This window comes from Monodon monoceros, unplaced genomic scaffold (genome assembly GCF_005190385.1).
Source record: "Monodon monoceros isolate NGI ecotype Baffin Bay Population unplaced genomic scaffold, NGI_Narwhal_1 Super_Scaffold_7, whole genome shotgun sequence".
Taxonomy (NCBI): domain Eukaryota; kingdom Metazoa; phylum Chordata; class Mammalia; order Artiodactyla; family Monodontidae; genus Monodon; species Monodon monoceros.
Window position 1 is genome coordinate 107,091,359 of NW_021703784.1, and position 16,465 is coordinate 107,107,823.

General features: G+C 58.7%; 2 protein-coding genes across 4 annotated transcripts in view; one reads left to right on the forward strand and one right to left on the reverse strand.

Annotated features, from left to right (window-relative positions):
• The window catches only part of GATD1 (glutamine amidotransferase like class 1 domain containing 1), a 6,596-nt gene extending 3,092 nt beyond the window's left edge, over nt 1-3,504 (forward strand). The window contains exons 5-8 of one of the 2 annotated variants that reach the window (XM_029209305.1): nt 790-884; nt 1,593-1,686; nt 1,855-1,966; nt 2,049-3,504. In XM_029209305.1, coding sequence (XP_029065138.1) covers nt 790-884; nt 1,593-1,686; nt 1,855-1,966; nt 2,049-2,055 — 308 coding nt within the window. In that variant the 3' untranslated portion in view covers nt 2,056-3,504. Of the gene's footprint in view, nt 1-789; nt 885-1,592; nt 1,687-1,854; nt 1,971-2,048 lie in introns of those variants that run through there. The other variant, XM_029209306.1, reaches the window with a different exon arrangement.
• Nucleotides 3,505-5,016: 1,512 nt separating this feature from the next.
• TALDO1 (transaldolase 1) lies at nt 5,017-13,892 on the reverse strand. 2 transcript variants are annotated; one of them, XM_029209249.1, is made up of 8 exons: nt 13,751-13,892; nt 10,067-10,190; nt 8,273-8,380; nt 7,913-8,044; nt 5,960-6,135; nt 5,674-5,871; nt 5,335-5,480; nt 5,017-5,250 (listed from the first exon to the last, which is right to left on the reverse strand). In XM_029209249.1, the coding sequence occupies exons 1-8, from the start codon at nt 13,845-13,847 to the stop codon at nt 5,218-5,220; spliced, it is 1,014 nt and encodes a 337-aa protein (XP_029065082.1). In that variant the 5' UTR covers nt 13,848-13,892; the 3' UTR covers nt 5,017-5,217. The 2 variants fall into 2 exon arrangements, 1 of the variants encoding a protein (XP_029065082.1); XR_003791552.1 differs by having other exon boundaries at nt 5,335-5,871.
• Between the last annotated feature and the right edge of the window lie 2,573 nt (nt 13,893-16,465).

Genomic DNA, 16,465 nt, shown 5'->3' on the forward strand with positions numbered 1-16,465 from the left:
ACACACACACACACACACACACACACACACACACACACACACACACATTCAGGAGGGGCATCCCTTCCCCATCCCTCCTTCCCCGACTTTGTGCCCATCAGGCCGCTGCCCTTGTGGTCCCTCTGCCTGGCTCCCTCGGGGGCTCATGGCTGGGGGTGCTTACCCCCCCAGATGGGCAGGCAGGATGCTGGCTTTGTTCCCGGTGGGGTTTGGGCTCGGAGGCTGGCAGGACTTCTGCTCTGTGGAGACATGGCGCGCTGCCCTGGCCTGGCATTGGCGGTGATGGGCAAGTGGCTGCGATGGGGCTGGGACGCTCGTTAGGGCGTGTCCTCTGCTGGTGGGAACGGGGCCTCCTGTCCCCAGGCAGTGATTGTCTGGGCCGCCTCAGCCGTGGGAACGCACTCATGCCAGGCTGCCCTGAGAGGGAGCCTCAGAGCCAGGGGCCTGCGGGGCAAGAGGAGGGCCGGGAGCCTCCCCCGCCGCATTCAGAGGGGGGGTCTCCCAGGCGGGCTGCCCCGCGGTGCCTAGAGGCCAGGTCGGGGCCTGGAGCCAGGCGGGTGGTTCTGCGGGGCAGAAGGTGGTGGCGCTCCGGTGTGACAGGTGGCCTGGCACCGGACTTCCTCCTTGTTGTACCTGTTTCTTGGCCACGGGAACGACTTGAGGGGATCTGGGTTCTAAACAAATCCTAGTTCTGAGTTGTATCTGGGGAGGGGAGCCAGGGAAGTGGAAATGTTGGCAGGGGCCTGGGCGGCTTCCAGTGCCTCACTCTGGCCTTGGCCCTGCTTCCAGAGCCCATCTGTGCTGTGGGCCACGGCGTTGCCGCCCTCTGCTGTGCCACCAATGAGGACAGGTCCTGGGTGTTCCAAGGCTACAGCGTCACGGGGGTGAGTGCTGCAGGGGTGCTGGGCTGTGGATGGGTATGGAAGATGTGCACACGCATCCGAGAGCAGAGGGACTGGCTGGGGACCTGCTGGGGGGCCCAGGGTCCCCTCCGGTGGGGGCAGCAGTCATTTGCCCAGCTGGGGCTCTTGGTTACCAGCATGGGGCAGGGGTGGGGAGCAGGGGCCCTTCGGGGCCTTGTTTCATGCCTGTTGAGTATGTCACTCCTTTCGGGTCCAGGAAGCTGTGCCGCCACTTGGGCAGAGGGCCTGGCTGGACGTGGAGCCAGAGTCCGGGTCCTGGGGCAGGTCTGGGGGGATCTGCCGGGCGAGGACTGAGGCCTAGGTGTGGGGGCTGCACGGGGCCGGCCTGGCTGGTGGCTGGGAGAGGACAGGAGGAGAGGGCCAGGGGCTCTCCTCTGGGGGGGACCTCGGTCACCACCCCTCGCGTGGCTCTGTGCTCGACCCCCAGCCCTTCTGCTCGTTGAAGGGCTCTGCCCTGAGGTCACCTGCCCGGCTCATTCTGGTCACCCGTGTGCCCCGATGCTGGGCGAGGTGGTGACAGGCAGCTCCCGCCCTACGGTGGCCTTGTCACCTCAGGCCACCCCACGGCGGGAGAGCCTCAGCCCCGGCCCCTGCTGCGGGCCCCTCCACCCTCAGCAGCCCCCACGTGGCGGGCATGGCCCCCTGAGCCTGGGTGCCCTGTCCCCGCAGCCTTCCGTGTACGAGCTCGTCCGGGCGCCTGGCTTCGCCCACCTGCCCCTGGTCGTGGAGGACTTCGTGAAGGACGCGGGGGCCTGCTTCAGTGGTGAGTGGGGGCCCTGGCCAGGCCCGCCTGCAGGGGCTGAGTGTCCAAAGGACCTGGGGGGCCAGCCCTTGACCACGAGTCCCCGGCCCGGGAGGGCAGGTGCGGGAGGGTCTCGGGAGCTGGCCCAGCACGTGGCCTGAGGTCTGGGCCTCCGGGGGTCTCCTGCAGCCAGCGAGCCTGACGCCGTGCACGTGGTGCTGGACCGCCACCTGGTCACTGGCCAGAACGCCAGCTCCACCGTCCCGGCCGTGCAGAACCTGCTCTTCCTCTGCGGCAGCCGGTGAGGGGCCTTGGCCTGGGTGGCGGGTGGGACGCTGGCTTGTGACTGGCCCCTTTGCCTTGACCTGGCCTCCGTCCCGCAGGAAGTGAGGTGGCCCCAAACTGAGCCCGCCAGCGGATGCCACCACCTCCAGATGTCCCGGGTGTCCCCAGAGGCAGCTGGACTCTCAGGCTTCCGGGAACCCCATCTTCACGACACCCCATCCTGGCTTGCTGGGGGCTCTGAGGATCCTCCCTGAGGGGTGAAGGCTCTGGGGGAGGGGCTGAGCCCCCCACCCTGCAGAGTCTCCTCAGGGAGGGGTGGGGAGTGCCGAGGGCCTGCTGGCGGCCGGGTGGCCCTGGAGCATTCTGAGTGCTCCGCAGAGGGTCGGCTGTGGGGTCCGGGCTGGGGTCTTGGCTCCTATGCCCGTCCCTGTTCACCCTGGCGGGGGGGGGGGGGGCGGGGGCGGGGCAGAGGCTGAGCCTTCCTGGAAGCTGGGTGGCTGCCGGCTGGGATCCCAGGGTCCCGCTTCTGTGCTGAGGCTCCTCCCAGGCCTCCCTGCGGTCTCCCCAGGCCTTTGGGCGTTGCTGGGGGCTGGGTGGGGAGGGGCCCGCTGGCTGCTGCTGAAGGACCTGCTCTCACCCTAGCCCTTGCCTAGTGCACAGTTTCGAATGTGGTGGCGACCCCGTGTTAAGGCCAGGATGGACCTTGGGGTGGATGCTGCAGTGTCACCACGTCCCTTCTGATGTTGAGAAACACTTTTAATTGTGGATACAACACACGGCCCTGCCCAGGTGGCCTCGGGTCCTGACGGCCGAGCCTGGTTTTGCAGCTGCTCTGCCTGTTTCAAGGTGGACGTGATGGAGCCGAGTTCCACTTGGAAGGAGGCCTTGAGTGGGGCTGGCTGGGCTGGGTTGGCAGGGGCGGCGGACAGTCCTGGGGATGCCAGGTGGCTGTCCAGCCAGCCGAGTCCCAGTGCAGCCTGGTGGCTCTCCAGCTTCCCCAGGGCACCTGTCCTGGCCTGTGGCCCTTGGCTGGGGCCTCCTGGAGCCGCTCTGGCCCCGTGTGTGTCACCATCCTTGTCTCAGCCTGACTAGCTCTGCCGCATCCAATCCCTCAGAACAAAGGAGGAGGAAGCAGGGCGCCCGAGTCGGAGGCGATGCTCCCACATGCTCCTTTCTGTCCGGCATCTCCCGGCGTCAGGGCCCCTGCCACCTGCTGGCCTGCTCTGTGCACACATGGGGCCTGGGCAGCCCCATCGTTCATCCCGTGTTTGCAGTCGCCACATCACGGAGTCATGGATGTCTCTGGACAAAAAGTTTTTTTCAAATGATGACGCCTTCTGACTGTGCAGACCAAGACCCAGGCGGGCTCTGCGGGGGCCCCTCCACAGCCCTGCTCCCTGGTCGCTGATGCTTTCTGAGTCTGCCCCACTGGCTGGTCCTGGGTATGCCAGGTCCAGGGCACTGGGGTGGCCACTGGGTGGGTGCAGGTGCCTGTGCCCCCGGGGGTTCCCCACATTCCCGGGGTGTTTAAAATAGACCCTGAGGTTTATCCAAGAGAAAGAAAGACCTACAACTCTACAAAAACAGTGCGTGAACATCTGTGGTGTTTTTCGCGATAAGCTGTAGCTTCCATAAAAGGAGCATTCTTACTACTGGACAATATTAACGTCCATGCGGTGGACCCTTGGAAACATGCTCAGCAAAGGAAACCAGACAGATATGAAAAATCCAAAAACTCAGTGTGGATCGGTCATTTGTGGCTGGGAACGGGGGCAGATCGGGGGACAAGCATGTTCTAGGGTGCTGGCTGCACAGGGTTGTACCCGTGAGCAGGTGGGCTTCATGTCTGTCACTGGCATCCACGGTCTCCATCCTGAGGCCCCAGGCCAGGCAAGATGGTGAGCTGAGACCTCCACGTCCTCCTAGGACACAGCCCTTTGATCAGCTCGCTCAGGGGGAGGGGGCTGCAGGAAGCCTTAGCCCCCTGACCCGACCTGGCCAGGCAGCTGGGGGGCTGGGGGCGAGAAGCCCTGCCCACCTCAGCAGGTCCCTGTGCTATGGCACCCAACCCAAGGCCACCCCCTCAGCACCAGGATGGGTGGGGCAGCCTGGGCAGGCTAGGTGGCCCGAGGGGTGTGGCCCAGGGTGGCACCTGTCCCCGGAGCCCTGCCTGCTCAGCAGGGCCCCTGCGTTTGGGGAGGGTGGCAGCTCCAGAACCGCAAGTCCCAGCTACCTGCTCCAACCCCAGCAGACGGGGGTTCCAGGAGCCCCACTCACTTGCAGGGAGCCATGGGGAACAAGCCCAGCCCAGCAGGTGCCCCCAGGGCGGGGGTGGGGGGCACAGGGTCTCCCCGTTGACCCTCAGCCAGACCCAGGGCAGCGTCCCACAGGGCTGTCCTGACACCTGGCTCCACTGGCGCAGGACTGGAGGGTCCGCCGGGGCCCCTTCCACCCACCTCGTGCTCCCAGGCAGTCTCACCCAGACCCTGTGTCCCCACCCCCACCCCCAGCTTCGCTGTTCCAAGAACAGAGGCTGGTCCCAGGGTAGAGGAAGGGGCTCCCCTGTGGACCACCCATCACCGCCCCCCACCAACCCCTTCCCAGAAAAATCCAGAGGGTGCAAGTAAAGTGTCTTCACAAGCTGTGCCCTGCCTCTGCTCGGGGTTTGAGGTTTGGAAGCCCTGCTCAGCGCACGCTACGCTGTCCCCACAAGGTGGCGCCATCGCCCCACCTGTGCCTCCGCCCCAGGGCAGCGTGGAGAGGCTCAGAGGCATGGGGGCCGTCCCAACAGGTCCGGACAGCCGGAAGCTCTGACGCAGAGGCTCCTCTCTGCGGGCCCGGCCCCCCGCACAGCTCCAGCGGGCCCCTGGCACCCTCCCACCCAACTCTGCAAGCACAGCCTACAAGCCCCGGGGCCGTCTGGCTCCAGACACAGAGAAAGTGCTCAGGCAGTCCCTGCCTTCTGTGTCCAGGCTCCCAGAAGCAGGTGAGGGGCTGTCACCCCTGCCTGGAGGCCCCCAGGGGGCTCTTGACCCAACCCCGCCTCCATCGGGCCAGGCTGCAGCCAGCGGAGAAAGGACGCACACACGGAATGAAAAGTGACACCTTTAATGCGCTGAGCAGAATTTTACATAAAATTGGAAATCTGTGATTAATCCCCGCTCCGATCAGTAAAAAAAAAATCCAAGATTCGTCGCAAGGCATATGTGCAATTAGGCCCCAATTCAAAGTCGGTGGCATATCTGTGGTCCAGCCTCAGGTGCCAAGCTATTTTCCGTTCTCCGCGCTGAACATTCGTTCCTAGAGATGGGCAGTGTGAGCTGGTGCGCTGTCCGCCCCCACCCCCCGGCCCGGCCCCTCCCAACCGTAACCCCGGGCTCTCACCGCCAGCATCCGCTCCAGCTTCACAGCGTCCGCGGCGAACCTGCGGATCCCGTCCGAGAGCTTCTCCACGGCCATGTGGTCCTCGTTGTGCAGCCAGCGGAAGGCCTTCTCGTCCAGGTGGACCTTCTCCAGGTCACTGGCCTGGGCTGGGGGAGGGCACGCGCCGGGGCCTTGGGCTCAGAGCCGCCCTAAGGCCCCTGCCTGGCGCGGCCCCCACGGATGGTGGGCTGGACAGCAGGTGAGTGCAGGCTGGCCCTGCGGCTCTAGGCTCCACACCCTCAGGTGACGGAGGCACCGGTGTCCCCATGGGGGCCTTGAGCGGGGCGGGGGGCTTCTTACCTGCCTTGACCGAGAGCGTGGGTGCCAGCTTGCTGTGGTCCTTGAGCAGCTCCCCCAGGAGCTGGGGTGAGATGGTGAGGAAGTCGCAGCCCGCCAGGGCCTTGATCTCGCCCGTGTTGCGGAAGGAGGCGCCCATGACGACGGTCTCGTAGCCGAACTTCTTGTAATAGTTGTAGATCTTGGTGACGCTCTTCACTCCTGGGGGGACATGCCCGGAGCTGCCACGCCGGCCGCCGGCAGCAGACAGCGCAGCACTCCTCCGCCCCTGCCTCCCAATGCTCCTCACCGGGGTCCTCCAGGGGCTCAAAGGACTTCTTGTCCGTGTTGGCCACGTGCCAATCGAGGATGCGGCCCACGAAGGGGGAGATGAGCGTCACCCCCGCCTCAGCGCAGGCCACGGCCTGGGCGAAGGAGAAGAGCAGCGTCATGTTGCAGTGGATGCCGTGCTGCTCCTCCAGCTGCCTGTGGGCGGGGGAGGGCGGCGTGAACAGCGGGGACACAGCGAGAAACGCTCGCGATTCAGTAACTGCAAAGGCAGGAACAGGGTCGCCCCATCCTCATCAAGAGCAACTCTGGGGCTTCCCTGGTGGCTCAGTGGTTAAGAATCCACCTGCCAACGGAGGGGACACGGGTTCGAGCCCTGGTCCGGGAAGATCCCACATGCCGCGGACCAACTAAGCCCCGTGCGCCACAACTACTGAGCCTGCGCTCTAGAGCCCGCGAGCCACAGCTACTGAGCCCGTGTGCCACAACTACTGAAGCTCATGAGCCTAGAGCCTGTGCTCGTCTACAAGAGAAGCCACCGCAATGAGAAGCCCGCGCACCGCAAAAAAGGGTAGCCCCCGCTTGCTGCAATTAGAGAAAGCCCACACGCAACGAAGACCCAATTCAGCCAAAAATAAATAAAATAAATTTATTTAAAGAAAAAACAAAACAAAAAACCCCCCAAAAAACTCTGGAGGAACTTCCCTGGTGGTCCAGTGGGTAAGACTCCACGCTCTCAATGCAGGGGGCCCAGGTTCGATCCCTGGTTGGGAAACTAGATCCTGCACACATGCTTCAACTAAGAAGTCCGCAGGCCTCAACAAAGACCCGGCATAGCCAAAAATAAATAAATAGATATTTAAAAACAAATATGTGTGGAGTTGAAATCAGTTCGTTTTACTAAAAACAAAACAAAACGAAACAAAACTCTGGAACATTCACCAGGGCTCTCTCTGGCTAGTGAGTTGTGGGTGACCAGAACTTCCTTCATCAAACCAGCAATTCAAAACAGGGACAAAGGCAAGAGGTTCCCTGAGAGCCACAGGCCCGGTCCCTCACCTCGTCACAGAATCAGCTCCGACCACAGCGCCATCCTGCCTCAGTCCCGCCCAGAGCCCGCGGCCTCCCCGGCCCCACTGCTCCCCCTCGCCCTTCTGGGTCACCCTACAGAAAGTCAGTCACCCACGTGACGTCCTGGGGTCGACTGTGAGAACAGGGCCCCGGCCCCACTCTGCAACATGCCGGGACGTGGACTGTGACAACTGAGTCCCTGTCCCAATGGACAGTTTCAGAGGCACCTCTGCTGCCTGGCCGCAGAAAGGTGGTCAAGAAGTGCATCTGAGGGGGGCACAAGGCAGCCTCGACAGCCGACACCATGACCACAGCACCAGCAACTCCGCCCTCCAGTGTGCGCCCATCAGAGACAGCACCAGAGCTCGAGCACACGTGCTCACAGCAGCACTACCCTCGACAGCACCAAAGGCAGGACAACCACGCGTCCCTTGAAGGATGGACTCAGAAAATGCAGTGTATACACACGAGCGAACAACAGCTTTAAGAGGAATGCAGCCCCAACACACGCACAGCACGTGTGAACCTTGAACACATGCCCAGCAAGGGAAGCCAGACACGAAGGCCACGTGCTGCACGATTCCATCACGCGGAAGAGTCCAGACAGGTGCGTCCAGAGGCAGAAGGTCGCAGGAGTGGAACAGATAACACAGGGACCCCGCTGGTGTACAAGGGGCGCTTCCAGGACAGCCGTGCATGGCCCTGCGGGGCCGGCGCCAGAGCAGCTCCCTGTCTGTACCTGCTTCTACCTCCTTCGCACTGAGCACAGCTGCTGGGAAACGACTTACGTTCTGTACACGGAAGACGACGTGAGGACAACGTGTGGCATCGCACGGGGCCTGCTCCCCGAGGCCCACCCGGGACGGGCAGTCCCCACCAGCTCCCTCCTCACGGGGACGCTTACTTTCCAGCCTGGATTCCTTCCCAGGTAGATGACAGCTTTATCAGAATCCGGTCCTTGCTGATCCCAGCCTCCTTGTACAGGTCGATGAGGCGCTGGGCGCGGGCCACCATAGCATCCTTATCGAAGGAGAGCCTGCGGGGGCAGGGCCGTGACAGGGGTGCCCAGCAGCCAGCCAGGGGGTGCGTGGCGTGCCCGGCTCAGAGCAGCTTAGCGGGACTGATATTCAAGCAGGAGCCGGAGACGAGCAGCTCATCGTGGACCAGCAGCCACGGCAGCACCTGGGCGCCACGTGGGGAACCACGGACTGAAAGCAGCTGTTGCCCTCTGCCCACGTCACCTGTGTCAGCCCTGCGTCCTTACCTTGCATCCACTTCTGTGGACACGCGGCCTGGAATTTTCTTCAGTATTTCTACTCCAAACAGCACAAAAAGTTTATCAGTAGCATTTGTAATCTGTTCCTCTTGTGATCTGAAATTCCAGGGAAAAAGTGAGGTTAGAAGCTTGTTAGATTTAAATGTACAGGGTTCTACAAAACAAATTCTGTTATTCATTTCCCAAATTCTTTTCCCTCCATCTTTTTTCTTAAAATAATTTTTTTAAATGGTGGTAAAACACACAGAGCATAAAACTTACCATCTTAACCTTTTTTTTTTAACTTTGGCCATGCCACACAGCTTGCAGGATCTCAGTTTCCTGACGAGGGACTGAACCTGAGCCACGGCAGTGAGACTGCAGAGTCTTAAGCCACTAGGCCACCAGGAAACTGCCCCCATCTTAACCTTTTTTTTTTTTTAATGAGGTTTGTTGGTTTTTTTTTTTTTTTTAAACTAATTTATTTTTGGGCTGTGTTGGGTCTCCGTTGCTGTGTGCGGGCTTTCTCTAGTTGAGGCGAGCCGGGGCTACTGTTCGTTGCGGTGTGTGGGCAGATTCTCATTGCAGTGGCTTCTCTTGTTGCGGAGCACGGGCTCTAGGCGTGCGGGCTCAGTAGTTGTGGCTCGTGGGCTATAGAGCGCAGGCTCAGTAGTTGTGGCACACAGGCTTAGTTGCTCCCCGGCATGTGGGATCTTCCAGGACCAGGGCTTGAACCTGTGTCCCCTGCACTGGCAGGCGGATTCTCAACCACTGCGCCACCAGGGAAGCCCTATCTTAACCATTTTTAAGTGACTAGTTAGGGGCACTGAGTGCATTCACATCGTGGTGCAACCATCCCTGCCTTCCATCTCCACGTTTTCATCCTCCCAAACTGAACCCCTTCATGTTTGGGAACTTGAACAGAACAGTCTTTCCAATCGCTTTGAAGCTGCCTGGGCAGGTGAGTAAGGTACATGATGCTGTTCCAAAACGGACCAGAAAGATCTCCAGCCCGCGTGTCACAGGCTGGACACGGGAGCAGGGCCAGTCTGGTGATCACTAAGGGCACCACCTTGTCACCGATTCCAGGAATACCAAGAAGGGACAGGGAAGCAGCCAGGATGGCGGGGGCAGGGCGGCCCAGTGCAAGGAGCAGCCATCACACACACACCTGCACACCGCCTGACCTCAGCACACAGGAGCACCAGAAAGGGACAGGCCAGCCCAGCGTGGCTCCTCCCAGAGGTCACTGTTTCCTGCAGGCTCACTCTCAACTGAGCAGTATCGCCCAGATGAAAATTTAAAATGACATCCAGCAAAGGCCAATCTACGGAGAGGAAAGCCGGTCTGTGGCCGCTGGCAGAGGCTCCAGGGAACCTTCTAGGAGGTGCAGATGCTCCAGGACTGGGCTGTGACTGTGGCTGCAGCACTGCATAAACTGGCCAGAATGAATCGGACAGGGCACTTAATGAATCTCACTCCAGCAGAACTGCTAAAACATGACAAAAAGCCAGAAAGCAGGTCCATGGTTGCCAGGGCTGGGGAGACTGACTGCAAAAGCGGGGAGGGACTTCTGGGGTGGTGTCTACATGTTCCTGCAAACAAAACTCAGTGAACTGTATTCGCACAATGGGTATTGCCTGCTACGTGTAAATAACATGTCGGCTATTTCTTTCCTGACAAAAAAAAAACAGGAAAGCAGACAGCATTCCCTCCCTGAGTCTAAGACACCTGAGAACTAAACTCAGGGAGGGAAGGAAGCAACCAGACCAGCTGAGGGCTGCTGCCCAGACCCGCACTCACCCGCCCAGCCTCCGGCCGTGGGCGATGGCCTCCTCCACCAGCTCCTGGTAGGTGGGCATCTGCGCCGCGGCTAGGATCAGGGACGGGTTGGTGGTAGCATCCTGGGGCTTGTACTCATCGATGGCTATAAGGAAATAATTGTGGAAAGCAGGGAAGTAAGTGGAGTGCTCGCTTCCAGCCAGCAACCCGAGCCAACCCCTGGAAGCCCTAAACATGTAAACAGAGTCAAGCATGTCTTCTGAGCCAGGGTGTGGCCGCACTTCACACGGAAGGCTGGCCAAGAGGCAGCTGCGTGCACGATGAGAAAGCAACAGAGACTAAAGCCAGGAAGCAGATGTGCCGAGGGCCCAGAGCAAGAAGGGCGGTGGCTGCGCGACAGCGTCGTCGGCACCCAGGTCTGTATTCTCCTCTAACACACTAGCACCTTCTTGGTAACCAGGCTAGGAAGTCCAAGGAGTCTCATGGCCCAGGCTCACGGGGTAGCAGAGTTCACGTTCACCAAACTCAGCTTCCAGGATTAGCTGGTTCAGTAAGTTGGCTGGGCAAGTTAGTATTGTCAAAGTATCTTCTGATGACAAAACCACAGAGATGGAGAACAGCAACAGGGAAGGGGGGCGGCTCTCAGGGCCGAGGGAGGTCTCTGTGGCCGGGGAACAGCTGTGTCCTACCCATCCTGGTGGCTGCAAGAACCTATGAACTATAAAACCGCCCCAGGGGATGCCCCCTCCTCTATGCAGGTGGAAACCGGTGGACATGGAGCCGGCCTGAAGCCTGTTCACGGTGTCATGCTAGTGCTAAGTTCCTGGTTCTGATGTCACCACGGCCACACAAAATGTCACCACTGGGGGACGGTGGGACTCTATGGGCTAATTTTGCAACTTCCTAAAAGCCTATAATTATTTCAAAATGACAAGTTAAGAAAAAGTACTCTGGAGCAGAACTTACACAGATGTGTTAAAACCCAGAGTAATGCACTGAAAATGGTCCCTTTCATCATATAAAATTATACCTTGATAAAGCTTTTAGCAAAATTAAAAACAAAACCAAGGGGGCTTCCCTGGTGGCACAGTGGTTAAGAATCCGCCTGCCAATGCAGGGGACACGGGTTCAGGCCCTGGTCCGGGAAGATCCCACATGCCACGGAGCAACTAAGCCCGTGCGCCACAACTACTGAGCCTGCGCTCTAGAGCCCGCGAGCCACAACTACCGAGCCCATGTGCCACAACTACTGAAGTCTGCACGCCTAGAGCCCATGCTCTGCAATAAGAGAAGCCACCGCGATGAGAAGCCCGCGCACCGCAACCGAGAGTAGCCCCCGCTTGCCACAACTAGAGAAAGCCCACGTGCAGCAATGAAGACCCAATGCAGCCAAAAATAAATAATTTTATTAAAAACAAAACAAAACAAAACCAAGACCTATCTGGGGTCAACAGATGGACTTCAGACTCCACGGACCCTTAAACTGAACGCACAACCGGGTGTGGGGCGTCGTTCTGGGAAGAGCATCCACAGCTTTGACTGTATTTTCAAAGAGGCCCACGACTCCCTGAAGGTAAGAACCTTCAGTTCATAAAGTGACCACAAACCGAATTTACAGGAGCTTCCCTGGTGGTCCAGTGGTTAAGACTCTGTACTTCCAATGTAGGAGGCCGTGCGTTTGATCCCTGGTCGGGGAACTAAGATCCCACATGCCAGGTGACACGGCCAAAAAATAAAAATAAAACAAGAACACAAATTTACAACTATGTAAGATTTATGGATATACATTATCAACAAATGTATTTTTTAATAAAGTTCTTAACATTCACTTAGAAATCTTTTTTTTCTAAATTTATTTATTTATTTTTGGCTGTGTTGGGTCTTTGTTGCGGTGTGTGGGCTTCTCATTGCGGTGGCTTCTCTTGTTGTGGAGCACGGGCTCTAGGCGCGTGGGCTTCAGTAGTTGTGGCTCACCAGCTCTAGAGCGCAGGCTCAGTAGTTGTGGTGTAGGGACTTAGTTGCTCCGAGGCACGTGGAATCTTCCCAGACCAGGGCTCGAACCCGTGTCCCCTGCATTGGCAGGCGGATTCTTAACCACTGCACCACCAGGGAAGCCCTCACTTAGAAATCTTAAATGTCAGCACTTGGGCTTAGATATTTCTAAAAAGAAAGAGGGGGAAAAAAAAAAAAGCAAGCATTCCTCAGGGTCCCTCCTGCCTTGTTGGCCCTACACTGACAGGTGTAACAAGACCAGCCATCCTGCGGCTGCTGCCTGGTGGGACCCGACAGGAAACAATATAGACCAGGGCTTTGTCAACTCACAAAGATGGGAAATATTCCATGCTAAGAAGGTACAGAAATACGTGCCGCCACTTTTCCAGCACGCTCTATCCTAGTGATGTCATTGCCAGAGGCCTGAATCAGGGAGGGAGGGGGTAGAAAGAAGACCGTGGCCTCCCAGTGAGCAGGAGCTGGAATCTCCAGGGCCCCCAGCTCTGACCAGGCGGGGACCTTCTGGCAGATGGTTTAAAGTACAGGTTGGACTCAAGCCCATCACTGTTTCCAGCGTTTATACTGAAGCAGCTAAACATGCTTACTCACTCTCCTAGACTCTGCTAGATAAAGACTTACTCTTACCAAAGAGGAATTAAAGCCTGTTTCTCAAGTCACCATGAGAAAGCAGAAAAGAGAGGAAGTCCCTTCCGTACTGTGTGCCCCACAACACTCGTACCCAGAGAATTTCATTATTTTCCTGAAAATCTTAATTGTTCACAGCCTAACAGAATGGAGGTTCACCTAGTCTGGGTTTCCACTGCAGAGGGAGGAAAAGCTAAGTCCCCCAGCTGCCTCCAAGGAACGTGATTCAAAGCCAGGAAAATCTGAATCTGGGACAAGCTTTGCTTTCCTCGGCGAATGGGGTTTTATCCCCGCAGCTCCTTGGCCCAACGTGGTGAACGTCTAACTGGCCCGCACGCGGCCGCAGGCACCAGCGTGCACAGCTGTCCCCTGGGTAGGGGTGGAGAGTGTGTGCAACACGAGGTTTCAAAAGCAGGTGGGGTCATTCTTAGTTTCTGGTCTTTCTGGGTCCAGAACTAACTCATGTTCCTGCTCAGCGGTCAACATTCGCGCAACAAAACTACCCCGTGTAACCACAAACGGTCCGCAGCTCCAAGGCGGACCTGGAGTCTCTCCCCAAATCAAAGCATTTGGACACTGTCCCCTGACGCACTGGCGGCTCACGGCGGGCTCCCGCGAGCTACCAGCAGCGCGGAGGGGACGGCGGCCCCGGGCCGAAGGCGAAAGGGGGCCGGGCACGGGTGCCGAGGGCGGGGAGCGAGGGAGAAAGGGGGCGGGAAACGCGGGGGCGGAGAGCGAAGAGGGGTCGGGGCACCGGGAACGGGGGAGAGAGGGGGGGGGGGGGGGGGGGGCGAAAGAGAAGGGGTACCGGGAATAGTGGGGGCAAAGGAGGGAGCCGGGGTGAAGAGGGCGGGAGAAGAGGGAGAAGGGAGCGGAGGGACCGGGTAAGAGGCGCCGAGGAGAACTGGGGCCAACTTCGCGGCCGGTGAGGCCTGGTGGCCCGGCCCGCCCCTCACTTGCAAGCTCGCGCCCCCGGCACCTCGCCCCGCCTGCCCTCACCCCGGGGCCGGCCGGCGCTCAGCGCGCACGAAGCCCCTCTCTCGGAGCTCGGGGCCAGCGCAGCCTCACCGTGGAAGTCGCCCGTGTCGGCCACCACGGTGGTGAACTGCTTGAGCTGGTCTAGCACGCTCTCCATCCTCTGCCGCTTCACCGGGGACCCGGACATGGCGAGCTGTGGCGGGAGCGGACGGCCCACAATGCCCCGCGGGCCCTCCCCGCGGGCGCGGCCAATCCGAGCGCGGCGCCGGAGGGCGGGCCTGCGCGCCTGCGCCCGGGCGAGGCCCCGCCCCCGAGACGGCGCCCCCGCCCCCCGGAGCTGTACCTGACTTGTGCGGCTGAGGTCTCCCGGAAGATGCGCCTCTAGGGCGGTGACCCCGGAGCGATACGCTCCCCGGGGCGATGTGTGCCCAGGGCGGCGGCCCCGGAGCGACGAGTCCCGCCGGGAGAAGCGTCCTGGAGACGGTGCCCCGCTCCCGGGGCGGTGCCCTCAGAGCGTTGGTTTCCCTCGGAGGGATGCGGCCCCCCGCAGCTGTGACCCCGGAGTGATGCCCCCTTCCAGTGATTCACCCCTCCAGTGATGCTCCCCTCGGGGCAGTGATACGCGGAGTGATGCGCCCCCTCCGGAGCGGTGCCCCCCCTGGAGCGAAGCACCCCCAGGGATGCTCCTCGCCCCCCACCCCCCGCGAGGAGTTAAGGCTGAGGGTTAAGCAGAGTCACAGGGAGACCTAGACGCCCCAGACCCTGCATCTGGGCCGAGGCCTTCGGGAACCATGAAAAGGGCTGCTGGGGGTGTGGGCCTGGGTCTGGGTTGCCCCCCCGTTTCCCAGCCCTCCTGAGGCCTGGGGCACGCAGGGTGCACGTCCTCCCTTCAGGCCTGGCTGCTCCTCCAAGCCCTCCTAGGTCAAACTGGGCCTGGTGCCTGGGGAGGGGCTGGGAGAGGTGAGGTGGCCTGAAATCAGGGCCTGTGGTTTCATTTTCCAGAGCCCCAGGATGGGCCTTTGATTCTGGGAACCCACATCTGGGAATCTGCCCCAGAGAAGTAGTACTAATTTCAGAAGTGTGAAATAAAATTCACGTTTTATGGCAAGACAATAAAAATTAAAACATGAAAAATTTTCTCTGCCCTTTGGCCCCCTCTCTCCCCTCAGTGTGCATTGTGTATCTGCATTATGCATGGACCATCCTCCCCCATAGGCAGAAATACCTGCTCAGGGACTTCCCTGGTGGTGCAGTGGTTAAGAATCTGCCTGCCAATGCAGGGGACATGGGTTCGAGCCCTGGTCTGGGAAGATCCCACATGCCGCGGAGCAACTAAGCCCATGTGCCACAACTACTGAGCCTGCGCTCTAGAGCCCACGTGCCACAACTACTGAATCCTGCGTGCCTAGAGTCCGTGCTCCACAACGAGAAGCCACCGCAATGAGAAGCCCACACACCACAACGAAGAGTAGCCCCTGCTCGCCGCAACTAGAGAAAGCCCACGTGCAGCAACGAAGACTCAACACAGCCAAAAATAAAGAAAGAAAGAAAGAATCCACCTGCCAATGCAGGGGACACCAGGTTCGATCCCTGGTCCAGGAAGACTGACATGCTGCGGAGCAACTAAGCCCATGAGCCACAACTACTGAGCCTGCACTCTAGAGCCCGCGAGCCACAACTACTGAGCCTGTGAGCCACAACTAGTGAAGCCCACGTGCCTAGAGCCCGTGCTCCACAACAAGAGAAGCCACTGCAATGAGAAGCCCGCGCACTGCAAAATGAAGAGTAGCCCCTGCTCACCATAACTAGAGGAAGCCCGTGCGCAGCAACGAAGACCCAACGCAGCCAAAAATTTAATTTTTTTTAAAAAAAGAAAGAAATACCTGCTCAACCATAAAGAGCAACATTCTCCTAGCATCAGCAAGACAACTCCTTAAAAGATAACATTTCTTCTTGACCTTGTAAGGGGCCACAATGACACTTAGGTCTGGATCGTGTAAACTGTCGATAATACATCATTTAATATACAGCCCTCTGTCTCAAAACACTTGTAAAACTGTGCCTGGACTTCTAATGGGTGGAACAGTTCTTGGAGCTTTCTGAGGGACTATTCCTGAGGTTATAATCCTCAATTTGGCTCAGATAAAATTTTCCATTTCTTTCTTAGATCAACTGATTAATTTTTCATCAACAGAAGGTGTCCCAAGAGAATTAAGTACGAAATCAGTCATAGGAAATGTAACTGCTGGCTGTTATGAGACTGGCTGTCTTTCTTTCTCTGAATTGAGTTCTCTGTATATTCTCGATTAAGTCTTTTGTCAGATGTGTTCCTCCAAGTCTGTGGCTTACCTTTTCATTTTCTTAACAGTGTCTTTGATGAGTTTTAATGTTGCTGAAGTTTAACGTATCAATTTTTAATTTTATGGTTAGTGCTTTTTTTTGTACTTTCTCTTAAAAAAAAAAAAGTCTTTGTGTACTCCGAAGGGACAAAAATATGTTCTTATGGTTTATTTATTTTTTGCGGTACGCGGGCCTCTCACTGTTGTGGCCTCTCCCGTTGCGGAGCACAGGCTCTGGAGGCGCAGGCTCAGCGGCCATGGCTCACGGGCCCAGCCGCTCCGCGGCATGTGGGATCTTCCCAGACCGGGGCACGAACCCGTGTCCCCTGCATCGGCAGGCAGACTCTCAACCACTGCGCCACCAGGGAAGCCCCTGGTTTCTTTTTTTTAAATAAATTTATTTATGTATTTATTTATTTATGGCTGTGTTGGGTCTTCGTTGCTGCCTGTGGGCTTTCCCTAGTTG